We start from the raw sequence: 13024 nt of genomic DNA on the forward strand, positions 1-13024 counted from the left end.
GAAATTAAAAATAAAAGAAAAACTATAGTCAATTCTTTTTAACAATGATATTAGACTTGCTGATTAATAAATAATTAGTCTTCATATGTGAAAAAAGAGAATATTTGGAAAATAATTTTTTTTTTGATATGATTTAATGTAATTTAATATGCATGTAATGAAAAAAAAAGTAATTTAAATGATTCATTATTGCAATTCATTATTGAAAAAAAGTAATTTAAAATCCTTTTGTTTTATTGCAAAACTTTTAGTAATTTAAGTGAGGCCTTGACAAAGTTTTATTTTAATCTTTAATCTTGAGAAGTTAATTTAATCCTTATATATATATATTTTTAGTTAGAAACCGGTCCTTGTATTTAAGAAAAGTTATAATTTAGTCCTTATGATAAATGTTTTACAATTAGGTACTTATACAATTACTCTTAATATTTTCAGCTTAAAAATATTTGATACTAACATATTGACACCATTATATGAATTGATTAATAAGCACATGGAGTTTAGGCCAGAGCTAGCCTTCAGAATAGAGAAAGGGTATAGAGTAAAGCAACATGCTTGGCTTTTTTCTTTTTCTTTTTTTCACTATCATTATCAAAGATGACTTGCATCTTTGATCAAGAAATAATTTACGTAGGATGACGACTATGATTTCATGACTGTTCTCTACAGAAAGAACTCTCCATGCCATCTTTAATTTGGTGTCAATATTGTTGGAGTGATGGGTACTACATGCTTTTCGTTCCTTGTTTAATTCTATATATCCACATTGATTTCGAGATTCGAACTAGAAAATCAAGATAAAGAGAGACATGTTTGTATGGGATTAGCATGCCTTGACGATCAAGCTCTTACTGGGAATATTCAAGTTTTTCAATTTGTATGGTCCTTATCTCGATCTTGGGTTTCGCTCCTAGGGTCGCCGACTGTAATGCTACCGGTGATTTCGAGAAGAAAGCAACACGTACGGTCTAATATGTGAACTTCTTCTTCTATATCACACACACACAAGTCCGCTAGGTGCCTAGAACCTGCATTACTTACAGGTTGCTGCTGTCAACTGTGCTTCGCACTGCTGGACACGGAAATTACACAAGAAAGAAAAGAGCTCTTCTACCAAACCTAACCAAGATGAAGATCTTGTTACAACATACCATGGTCAGTTGAACTTGATGCTACTGGGCCTTGTGGTCCTCTCCTCTAAAGCCAGTCCTCCTCCTCCAAGTTGCGCATCTGACTTCCATGCCATGTATCCGTGTTAGTCTTCGTGTGCAATTCATGCACAGACGTTAGAATATGAAGCGAGATGTGACAATTCGCAATATGCTCAACCGCCACCGGCATTTCTCTTTGCAACGTAGATTTACTAATCTTGTACATTATTTATTCGGATCCCTTTGCATGTCTTCGAGTCTTGATCACCTAATCATACCCTTGCATTATTTATTGAAGTAACAGAAAAGTAGATCCCTCCCTTGTCAAAATGCATTTATGTTTTATGATATGTTGATGAAGGGTCTTCTTTGCTTGCAGCAACTTGCAGTTCTAATTGGTTGACCTTGACATAGTGTGGCATGATCCCTACTCATAGCTAGAAGCTAATCTCTTGAACGTTACAGGTAGAGAGGACCCATTTCATTCACTCTCTCACCCCACTTGTAGATTACTTACCTGACAGTGACTCGAGGGGCTGGGCACAACTAACCTATTTGTTGTCAAGGGACCAGTGCTCCATTTCTGTAGATGCTGACAACCATAAATATCAGCCAGCCAGGAAGAGAGAGGGAGAGAGAGGTTCATGCCACCAGGTGGACCCTCCAAAACCCTTTTCTTCTACCAACTCAATCTAGAAGCGATTACTGCGAGGACACATTGTCCACCCAGCGAAGTACTATAAAACATCCCCAACTCCACTCGAAGGCTAAGTTCCAAAGAACCGAAGCTCTCACATCCCAATGACTAGGTAACACCAATATCCACTAACCAACATCAATCACTCTAAAGTTGCTAACTCTCCTGCAAGCAAGCAAGCACAAAAACAGATGGGGAGATCTCCATGCTGTGAGAGAGCGCACACCAACAAAGGGGCATGGACTAGAGAAGAAGATAAGCGTCTCGTTGCTTATATCGAAGCTCATGGTGAGGGTTGCTGGAGGTCCCTGCCAAAATCAGCTGGCCTTCTTCGTTGTGGAAAGAGTTGCCGTCTTCGATGGATCAACTATCTACGCCCTGATCTTAAGCGTGGGAATTTTACTGAAGAAGAGGATGAGCTCATTATCAAACTCCACAGCCTCCTTGGTAACAGGTAAGGCTCTAATTCCTAAACCCGCCATATGTAGCTAGTTTTAATGGAAAAATCAGTAACAAAGGTTTTATTCTTCTGTCAAGGTGGTCTCTCATAGCGGGGAGGCTACCAGGAAGGACAGATAACGAGATCAAGAACTATTGGAATACCCATATAAGAAAAAAGCTGCTGATCAGAGGAATTGACCCTTCGACTCATCGACCAATCAATGAATCAGCCATTGACAGCATGACCACCTCTCTCGGTGCAGTTCTGAAAGATGAGATCACTTCTGGCTTTGGGTGCAAAAACCAGAAGAACCCAAATGGAGAAAAGTGTCAGGAATTGAATCTTGAGCTGAGGATATGCCCTCCCTATCAGCACCCACCTCAGTCAATGGAGAGCATAGGCAGGAAAATAATGTGTTTCTACTGCAGCTTAGGATTGAAAAACAGCAAGGATTGCAGTTGCAGTAATGACAGTGACGATTTCCTTGTTATGAAGAACGGTGCTCTGGATTACAGAAGGTAGAAAGCGAAGAGAGATTCTGAAGTAGGCTTATTTATTGTGAATAGATAAAGACAGATTTTTAATATGAAATATCTTTTCTCAGCTTGAAAGCAATGATGCTTAAGCTTAATGACCTATGAAACTGTCCACCTAAGTCCATAAATTAAACAGCCAACCCCCCCTTCTGTTATCATCAACATTGTCAGTTTTTTGATGCAGATAGATTGTTTTATTTTTCTCCATCTTTCCTTATCCTCCCCTGTAAATTCCGATGGATAAGAGATGATTATGGATAAGCAGTGAGAGGAGGAGAATCAAAAGGAATCAGATGGAAGTGGGTAACCTATCCGAGTCATGCATTAAAGAAGAGAGAGAGAGAGAGAGAGAGAGAGAGAGAGACAGAAGGACGGCACATTGTTGATGGCTCAATATTCATTTAAAGCATGCCTACCACCTACATAACAATTGTCCCAATACATCAAAAACAAAATTAGATTCTGTGAAATGTTTGTGATATGTTCTATCTCTCTCTCTCTCTCTCTCGTCTTTATCAATCTTCAATGAGGACAATTTAGCATACAATGTTAGTTGTACCTAGCTATACCAGTCCTTAAATGTTCGAATGCAAGTAATACATGTGCAGTAGGGCACTAATCAATGTTAATTAGTTGACAACAGCCACGCTCTGAACATATATAGCAGGAGTAAACAAATATGGAACCAAGTAGTTATAATCCACAATCATCTTCAAAAAATCTTTACAGCCTGCTGGGAAACGGTAAATACCAACCCACACAAGATTACATCATACATGGCATTGACTGAGAAAAAGAGGACTTCCTTACACTTGCCATTTGTTACCAGCGACAATGCCCCAGAGCATGCTAGTTAAGAAGGGTGGGAAATGTTTATCAATGGAAAGATGGTAACAGTCTCAAACCTCTGCTTTTCCTCCTAGTGTCTTCCCTCAATAGTGAAAAGAACAGTAACCTATTTATTGATGAAATAATATTTACGATGGAAAGACATTACTGGTACGATGGTTTCTGGATCGACCTCATTCTTTCACTGGTGTTTTAGATAGTTGGAATTTACGTGACAGTTATGGTAACTTGGAAGCTGGAGGACTTTTATATATAACACCGTAGACCTTGAGGGTTTTCATGTGATAGATAAGAAAGCATGATAAGCAAACGGAAACTGAAGCATGCAACAAATGGCAAGTCACCATGAATCGAATCATCACTGTCATTACTCATGAGTCCTGACTACAAATTTCTTGCACAGACCGACTCCCAAACAAAGAGGTCATTATTGCAATGACAATGACCAGGCTATTGCATTTGTTGCATAACCACAATTTCTATCCACAAGGAGAGCTTACCAAGACTATTCCCTGCATTAACAAATGGAAGAGATGCTTCTGTTCCAAGCTACTAATTAGTAGAGGTCAGAAAGATTTTGCTGAATCTACTAAGTCTGCTATCAACAACTCAGGTCTCACATCTATAGAAAGACAACCAATTCTCTTAAATCGAGGCCGAACAAAGATACCTATCCCCTTTATTTTAGCAAGATATACAAAATTCATATAATAGCATGTAAACGCTGTAAATTCTAAAGCAAGATATAGAGTTCAAGATTGCTGAGACAAGCAGAACTCCATGTGAAGAGAATGATATCGATGATTAAGAAGGTAGAAATAAATTATTATTTTGTAGACATCTCTGTATTATACATCATATGAGGATGGACAATTTCCTATATCACATTAATAATATTCGCCCATAATAGAATAAAGGCCATAAACCCATAAGCTAATAATAAAACAGAAACAGGGATTTATGTGGCTCGGCAAATATACCGAAGACTCCAAACATCAAAAACTCCATATCGCTTCCTGAAAACTATAATGCACGAAAACTGTCTGCTTTATCTAGTCTGGCAGTACCTGAACTTGATGATTCACCCATTGCATCAGGTGAAGCCGCTACATGGGATGATTCTCTCTTCAGAGAAGTTGGTAAACCTGAAATCTCCTGAAACATGAAAGACAAGAACAGCGTTTGATCAGATTCATTGCTTTTGTGCACTGACCACAGACCTAGCTAGAACATTTCTGATATGGTCCAGGGTTCGCATCAATTTCTTAGATAAACAAATTAAACATCTAGAACATAATAACCATACCAAAAACCTTCCCCTGAGAATCTAAATCATTGAATTTGTGGAATTACCAGTCACATCCACTCATTCAATTGATGAGATTTTCCAAGAAGAAACATTAGGCAAAACTAGCACAAGTCATCTAGAAATTGCTCCCATCATCCTTTATTCATATGAACTTAAAGAATTATGGCTGCTAAGTTATTCCAACTAACCAGAAACCAGCTGTAGTGTATTACCTTCATTAAATGCAACCTCAAGCCAGCAGGTCGAACTTGATTTCCTATACATGCCATGACAAACTTTGAATACTGAAACAAGACATCAGCAGCAGCTTGCTTTTTCTCTTCAATCTGCAAAACATCATTACAATTAGACTTGAAATAAAGAAAGCAGCCAACAGCTGGGAAGATTTTAGGGATTATTCTAAATTTCCAATATTGACACAATTACAAACGCAGCTACATAAAAAAAAATTTGTTATTAAGAAGCAGGAACACAAACGGCATTTTTTACAAATTCGACAAGGTATTCAACTTCCAGTAAAACAGACAGAGGTAACCTTAGGTTTAAATAAAGGCAGCTTGCATCGATAATCTACACATATCTGCGCAGCTAGGGCACACTATTTTCCTCTGCTTTGTAATTTTGATTACAGATAAAGTAAACCAGCACTCCAACTACATATGTTCTAAACACGGAGCAGAAAGAGCATTATGTACGGCCATCAAACTACGCATCGTGTTAGTAGACGAAATAAATCGGTAAAATTAAAGATTATGATTTTCAGTAGACATACAATCATTGAATTAACAAATTATTCGAAACCCTAACTGGAAACGGAACAGAGCCTAGATCATTAGGAAATTAATTAACATCAAAATCATAGATAATCAACTAATTTATTTAATTAAGAAGATGCATATAACAAGATAGATAAGCAGCCAAAGTTTTGGTATCATTTCGATCAGAATTCGAAGTACCTAATGATTAAGGAAAAGATAACTGATTTAGAGATAATCAAGAGATAAACATGAAATTAAATAGAAGTAGAAGGAAAAAAAAAAAAAAAAGAGGAATCTGAAGCAGAGAACAATACCGCGTACCTCATAATCTTCTTTCATGGCCTAAACCGTTGCGGGATAGGATTGATTGAGCAAGACGGTGTTAGTTTTGAAATTATACTTTTTTTTGCGTTCTTAACGTTTAACATATATAAATATCAATTCAGAGACCCCGCAAATGTATTGGCCTATTAGCTCAGCTGGTTAGAGCGTCGTGCTAATAACGCGAAGGTCGCAGGTTCGAGACCTGCATGGGCCATTCCATTTTCATTTTTTTTGGCTTCAAGATTATGCTAAATTAAGACAACTTGCATTAAAAAAAAAAACTAGATATCTTGTTCACTGCTTTTACATATATTTATTTTAAGGTCTTTTTTTTTATAGTAATTATATTTACAGTATTTTTATATAGGTAATTAATATGATTATTTCATGTGTATATTGAAAAACAAAACTTGTTTATCAATAACCAACATCTAATTAAATAACTTTATAGAAAAAATATATCACCTAAATTTCATGAATGCCATTAAGATTGTAGTTTACGAATTATTTTTAATCTTGTAGAGTACTATATGCTTTTTATATTTTATTTTTAATACTGAAAAAGTAATAATTAATAATTAAATTTATTTAAATAATACATAATTTCAGTGAAGTTGAAATTAATTAACTTTTTAAACACTTTCAATATCTTTTAACTATGAGAATCGTGTCTTGTACCATGAATAAGATTATTATAATTGTTATTATGGTCATAATAGTTTAACAGTAGAAAAGGATCTACAATATTACATAAATATAAATAACTTAAATTATTACTGTAATAATAGTTGGTTTACAACTATAAAATTAATACAATACAAATATCAAAGAAATTATATCAATATAAAGTATAAAGGATAATTTACATTAACTATTAGTATTATTTACAAACACAAAAGTTATGTTACTTTTCAAAATCCAATTAATTTTGCTTCATTAAATATAAAATAACAATTTACAGCCACTACTTGGAAATTACTTTAAATTGAGCTACCTAGTTAAAAATTAATTAAATTAACTATATATTATCACAAAATAAGATATCAGCTGTTTTGCCTCAATCAAGGTGATCATACAGTGGAGATCGGAGAGTGGAAGAGGGAGAAGCTGACGATTCTGGAAGAAAAACTAGTGAGGACACACCTACAAACTTTAAGATCGATTGGATAAGAATATATATAACGATTCTTGAGGATATGCAGCAGAAGTTTGCCGATCGGATCCCTCATATGCAAGCTAAATGAAAGGATTCCCCTCCATGGAAAGCAATCTACAAAGTTTGTCCTCAAGTGATTGATGGTGGATCAGGTTGGTCTATTAATTGGAAGTGGATATGCTGCATGCATGGTTTTGGATGGGTTGACCGTTAATCCAGCATGCAGTGCAAGAGATTCCAGAGGTTTTGAGATCGAGACATGTCTGTTGCTGATCTGCTGGTTCTTCCTGACAATCAATGGAGATGGGAGACGTCCTTTGCTGATTTGCTTCCCATGCAGGTGTGCATGTTAATGGCAATCTACCCTCATTCCTCTATGAATATGGGTGTAGATTCAATTTTCTGGCACCACTCTACAAGTGATAGTTTTTAGATACAATCATCAGCTTATAATGTGCTATGCGACACCACCATGACATGGCTCCTTTATGGAAATTTATTTGGAAATGGAATGGTTATCAGGGCATTTCCATGTACTGCTGCTCACAATATTCTTATTACAAATGAAATGGAAATTTATCGGGGCATTTTAACTAAAATCTTGTCTAAAAAAACCGACAACGAGGTAGTAACCCACTAAAATGTGGATTTGATGAGATGTCAAATCAAATATGTTAATTTAGTTTTAACCACATGTTGGACCCAAATAAATTTGAATCTAGTAAGCTGTCAGAACCAATATCTTTTTGCATAAAACTATATTGTCCGAACTTCTATTTTAATGTAAAAAATGGACAGGTCGAGTTGAACTCTTTGATATTGTTACTAGACCTCACCTATACCTGAAACTTCTCAATTCGATTTATTGCTGAGCTCAAGCTTCAAATTAAACCATATAAAAATTGTCACAACGTGACCTAGCTAATTGATGATAAGTACAAATGCAATATAGATGATCAGTTAAAATATAGTTGGTTAAAAAAAATTTAAGATGGTATCTATTTTTTTTTTAATATTGAGAGTGACATATTGGATCACCCTCAGTCAACTCTGGTTATAATCATGACCACAATGTGATAACTTGGTTTGTTAATCGTCATTTTCTTTTCCCTTCGCTTGTTCTCTCATTGGTTAGACTTAAGCTCAAGTGGGATGGAATAATTCAAGATTCAATTCAAGAGCTTTAAAAGCCATTGTTTTTTTTTTTTTAACATAAGAAAAAATGAGCAACACATGAGGAACTCTTTGATGATGTCATTAAATTTGGTCTAGAGGTTCCATCTTTAAACTTTTTGACCCAAATCCTTTTCTAGCTGGAGTTTCAAACTAAACAGTGTGGGAGTTGCCACGCACCCAGATTACTAATAAAAATATGAATTGACTTTATTTTTTTTCTTCAAAGTGACATTTGAAATAGTAACATATTTGATCACCCTTGTTCAACCAATGTTAACCATCAAATTTGTAACCTCTATAATATAATATGACAACCACAAGACGCTAACCTGATTGATTAGTTGTCCTTTTCTTTTCCCTTCCATACTTCTCTCCCTAATTGATCCTTTATTGGGCTTAGGTGGGATAAAATTCAAGAGTAAATTGAAGAATTATTAAATAATTAAGAACTAAATTGAAAGAAGAGGGTTTACACTCCAGTGGGATGAAATTTGAGACTCAATTGAAGAGTTATTATAGAATAGGGGATTAAATTGAACAAATAGGGCACAAGATTTTTCGGTGTGTGTAAAATACGTGCCATGTGTGAGAGTTTCCATGATGTAGCTAAGTTGATTTGGTAGGTCCAAGAACAATCCGAACGTTTGATAAAAATATGGGTTAACTTTAAAAAGAATTTAGGGTGGTATTTTTTTTTTAATATTGAGACAACAACTTATTGAATCATATCTAGTCAACATGATTTAACTACTAAATTCATGAACCGGGTCTTGAACATGATAACAATATGCTAACCTAGTAGGCCAACTATCTCTTTCTTTTCCCTTTTTTTCTTCTCTTCATAGTCCCTTCTTCTCATCCTAGTTGGACTTTTATTGGACTTGGATGGGATTAAAGTTGGCACGAAATTGAAGAGTTATTAGAGAATTATGGATTAAAAAAAAAAAAAGGCTTGGGCGTCATGAAATTGAGGACTCAATTTAAGAGTCACGGTAGAATCATCATGTACTAAAATGAAGGGGGTTAAAAAGTGTCACACATGACACTGTGTAAGAGATACCACTGTCTAAAATAATTAATAATTATGTTTACATTCACTTCCAAAAAAAAAAAAACTTTTCAAATATACATAATTATCTTCATAATCCTTCTTTCATATGTTTACATTTTCCTTTATATTAAATATCACCTATTTCATTAATACATTGATTTTTGTAATAGTATATGTATATCATTGAATAAAGAGATGAGCTTGAAAATAATACAAAAAACTGTAAGAAAAAAATGATTTACATAAATATATCCATAGGATATAAATTTAGTAAAATGATTAAGAAAGCAATTGAAAGCCAACAGCAATAATCACCAATTTGAGCATCGAGTTCTAAAGCCCATCTTAAGAAACAAATTAAAAAGCTCTAAAGTATATCCCTATAGTTTGAATTTGGCATAAATTTATACATTAATTAGTAGAAGGCCAAGTTACAGTTCTTTGTTAAATTAAGAGGCAAAGTTCACATACATAGTTGTTGTTGCAAATATATTAGAAAGTGACCAAATTATTAACCTTAGAAAAGCACGGTGGGAGATTAGAAAGAGATAAATCTCTAATATTAGAAGCATGCGTGGTAGTTTTCAACGAAAAAGCCAATTTAATATTTTATTATAATTCCTATCTTAGCCTATAAGTTAATATACAAATATTTATATTGAATAGAATATTCATTCTACTATAAAATTGATAAATATAAACAAAAATACTAATAGGTTTTTTTTACCGATATATTACGGTGACATTTATCAATCGAATTTTTTTATCGCTAAATCCATTAGTAAATACCAACAGGAATATGCCACTGGTATATACCAAGGGATTCGCTATAGGAATAGAAGGGATAAAAAAAAGTAAAATAGTACGATAATATGTAAGTTTTACAGAAGAAGTTACCGATGGAATTAGACTGGCAGTATAATTCGTCTGTGAATATCTCGACAAAAAACTTTCATCGGTATAGACCTTTGATATTACAAATGATATTACAGTAAGATTCAAAAAAGAAAATTGTACAATGACATGATATTTATACCCACAGAATTACCGATAAAGTTACCATCAGAATAATTCTGTCAATCAATCCATCGATTATATTTAATTTATGACCTGGTGCTTGACCATTCTCTCCCCCTCCCCCCATTTCTACTTCTTCCTTGTCAAATTTTTCTATGCAATAAACATCCACACTTAATCTCTCACAACTTTTTTAGTCATCATAACACTCAGTTTGTCAGTATATATATGTTCTGATTCAAATTTTATTAATGATTCTTCACCTTAAATAAATAAATCTACTCTTTTTTAATTTAACCATAATTTTAAAATGTTAATTTTTTTTTGCATATAGAAATATTTTTATAGAATATATATTTTATTTGGGTGTTAATAAAAAAAAAACTTTTAATGCCCATAATTATATATAATCATAGTAACGTACTTATATAACATTCACAACAACAATACTATCTAAAAACAACTTAATTTTCTAAAAAAGACGAACAGATAGTATCAAAGACAAGAAAAAGGTAATCTAGTTATGGATTGCATCTAATATAGAAATAATTTTGCCCAATGCGGATAGTATTATCAAACATTGAACTGGCTTAAAATCCCATACACATGACACCAAAGAAATCCATGCATTTTAGCCACGTATATGCACCAGCATTCTTAATTTCGGAAGTAGCTAGTACCAGTGACCAGATAAGAAATAAAATCTAGCAAGGTTCAATTGGTTTTAGGAATTACCATAAACTGCTCTTCATAACCCTAATGTTTATTATCTATCCCTTTTTACACTAGCTTTTTAAGATTAGGATACCTGTAACCTTCTCCCTCTTCAATAAATGATCACTGTGGTAAAAGGTTGTATTTGGAAATGATAAGAAAACTCATGCGGATAAGGAAAAAAAGAAGAAGCTTTCCCTTGCTGGATAAAGTTTGAGTGAGAATATCACATTCATGCTCTTGTATAAACGCATGAAATTGAGCAGCCACATTTCTATTTCTCACACTCAAAATATATATATTAAGCAGATTAATCTCAAGGTTTCTAAGCCCTTGTTTTAGTTTTTCTAATGGAAGCCGTTGATGTGGTCATTGTAGGTGCAGGACCTGCTGGGCTAGCAACATCTGCATGCCTCAACCGTCTCTCCATCCCTAACATTGTCCTTGAAAGAGAGGATTGTTATGCCTCTCTGTGGCAAAAGAGGGCTTATGACCGTCTAAAGTTGCACCTCGCGAAGGAATACTGTGAACTTCCCTTCATGCCTTTCCCATCTGATGCACCCACATTTGTCCCAAGGAGGGGTTTCATTGATTACTTGCACAGCTATGTGTCTCATTTTAGGATTAATCCGCGATGCAATACGGCTGTTGAGTCTGCCTATCATGATGAAGAAAGTGGAAAGTGGCATATCAAGGCTAAGAAAGCAGATCTAAACGTGCATGAAGAATACGTCGCAAAGTTTCTTGTGGTCGCAACCGGTGAGAATAGTAAAGGGTTTATTCCTGAGGTGTCCGGGCTTGATAGTTTTGGTGGAGAGTTCATTCACTCAAGCAAGTACGAAAATGGCCAAAAATACAAGGGCAAAGCTGTATTAGTTGTTGGTTGTGGGAATTCAGGAATGGAGATTGCTTATGATTTGTCAAACTGGGGCGTCAAGACTTCGATCGTTGTTCGCAGTCCAGTGCATGTCCTCACCACAAATATTGTGTATATTGGTATGCGTTTGTTGAGCTTTGGCGTCCCATGCAACATAGTGGACTTCATAGTTGTCTTACTAAGCAAGCTGAAGCATGGAGATATTTCAAATTACGGCTTTCCAAGACCCACAAGAGGACCGTTTTATATAAAACAAAGAGTCGGTCGAACCCCTACAATCGATGTTGGGGCTGTGGAAAAGATTAGAAGAAAAGAGGTTCAGGTAAATGTTAAATTTACGTACAAAACTAGCTCTTAATTAATTTCCATAACAGATGATCATTTTGTTGTATTTCAATGATGACACTAATTATGCCCTCTAGGTATTTCCATCCATAAGAGGCATCCAAGGAAGCAAAATCGAGTTTGCCAATGGGGAAGTTAAACAATTTGATGCCATTATCTTCGCTACTGGCTACAAAAGTACTGTGAGACACTGGCTCAAGGTATTGCATTTATTTTTCAAAAATATGTTGACCGTACGTGTGCTCTAATCTTGTTTAATTAGCTTCTAAAAATGTCTTTCATCATCGTTGCAGGGTGGCCAAGACCTTTTTGATGGAAGTGGAATGCCAAAACTTTGCTTCCCTAACATCTGGAAAGGAAAAAATGGCCTTTATTGTTCTGGGTTTGCTAGAAGAGGACTGTTTGGTATCTCAGTTGACTCACAAAATATCGCAAAAGACATTGACTTGGCATTGAGAAGTGAACGAATATTAATTGGAATTAATTCCGGACGCTAGGGTTTGTTGAATCTTGCAATACCAATCAATGGCGTTGTAGTGTTGTGTCGTTGATCTTCCAAACTTTTGCCCCAATATACCGGTCATTTGGTAGGGAAGTACGTACGTTTACTAAATTAACCTAT

At 34.9% G+C, this 13024-nt stretch overlaps 3 protein-coding genes and 1 non-coding gene across 5 annotated transcripts; 3 read left to right on the plus strand and 1 right to left on the minus strand.

The window, feature by feature from the left end:
• Nucleotides 1–1810: 1810 nt before the first annotated feature.
• On the plus strand, nucleotides 1811–2984 carry LOC133693481 (MYB-like transcription factor 4). The gene is made up of 2 exons (XM_062114701.1): nucleotides 1811–2302; nucleotides 2386–2984. The coding sequence occupies exons 1-2, from the start codon at nucleotides 2040–2042 to the stop codon at nucleotides 2810–2812; spliced, it is 690 nt and encodes a 229-aa protein (XP_061970685.1). The 5' UTR covers nucleotides 1811–2039; the 3' UTR covers nucleotides 2813–2984.
• A 1474-nt stretch (nucleotides 2985–4458) lies between these two features.
• Nucleotides 4459–6202, minus strand: LOC133693482 (uncharacterized). 2 transcript variants are annotated; one of them, XM_062114702.1, is made up of 3 exons: nucleotides 6064–6202; nucleotides 5197–5310; nucleotides 4459–4830 (listed from the first exon to the last, which is right to left on the minus strand). In XM_062114702.1, the coding sequence occupies exons 1-3, from the start codon at nucleotides 6079–6081 to the stop codon at nucleotides 4699–4701; spliced, it is 264 nt and encodes an 87-aa protein (XP_061970686.1). In that variant the 5' UTR covers nucleotides 6082–6202; the 3' UTR covers nucleotides 4459–4698. The 2 variants fall into 2 exon arrangements, with proteins under 2 accessions (XP_061970686.1, XP_061970687.1); XM_062114703.1 differs by having other exon boundaries at nucleotides 6057–6099.
• A 4-nt stretch (nucleotides 6203–6206) lies between these two features.
• On the plus strand, nucleotides 6207–6280 carry TRNAI-AAU (transfer RNA isoleucine (anticodon AAU)). Its single transcript has one exon. It is a non-coding gene; the product is annotated as a tRNA-Ile (tRNA).
• A 5250-nt stretch (nucleotides 6281–11530) lies between these two features.
• Nucleotides 11531–12899, plus strand: LOC133694827 (probable indole-3-pyruvate monooxygenase YUCCA11). Its single transcript, XM_062116529.1, has 3 exons — nucleotides 11531–12379; nucleotides 12480–12602; nucleotides 12696–12899. Exons 1-3 carry the CDS (start codon nucleotides 11531–11533, stop codon nucleotides 12897–12899), a joined length of 1176 nt encoding a protein of 391 aa, XP_061972513.1.
• The last annotated feature ends 125 nt before the right edge of the window (nucleotides 12900–13024 follow it).

This window comes from Populus nigra, chromosome 5 (assembly GCF_951802175.1).
Source record: "Populus nigra chromosome 5, ddPopNigr1.1, whole genome shotgun sequence".
Lineage (NCBI taxonomy): Eukaryota > Viridiplantae > Streptophyta > Magnoliopsida > Malpighiales > Salicaceae > Populus > Populus nigra.

Bases quoted from the DNA above. Each gene is read 5' to 3' on its own strand.
- LOC133693481 (XM_062114701.1), top strand. From the start codon at position 2,040: ATGGGGAGATCTCCATGCTGTGAGAGAGCGCACACCAACAAAGGGGCA. The intron at 2,303-2,385 runs GTAAGGCTCTAA...TCTTCTGTCAAG, and splicing joins CACAGCCTCCTTGGTAACAG to GTGGTCTCTCATAGCGGGGA.
- LOC133693482 (XM_062114702.1), bottom strand. The intron at 4,831-5,196 runs GTAATACACTAC...TTCATGTTTCAG, and splicing joins TGAGGTTGCATTTAATGAAG to GAGATTTCAGGTTTACCAAC.
- LOC133694827 (XM_062116529.1), top strand. From the start codon at position 11,531: ATGGAAGCCGTTGATGTGGTCATTGTAGGTGCAGGACCTGCTGGGCTA. The intron at 12,380-12,479 runs GTAAATGTTAAA...TATGCCCTCTAG, and splicing joins TTAGAAGAAAAGAGGTTCAG to GTATTTCCATCCATAAGAGG. The intron at 12,603-12,695 runs GTATTGCATTTA...TCATCGTTGCAG, and splicing joins CTGTGAGACACTGGCTCAAG to GGTGGCCAAGACCTTTTTGA.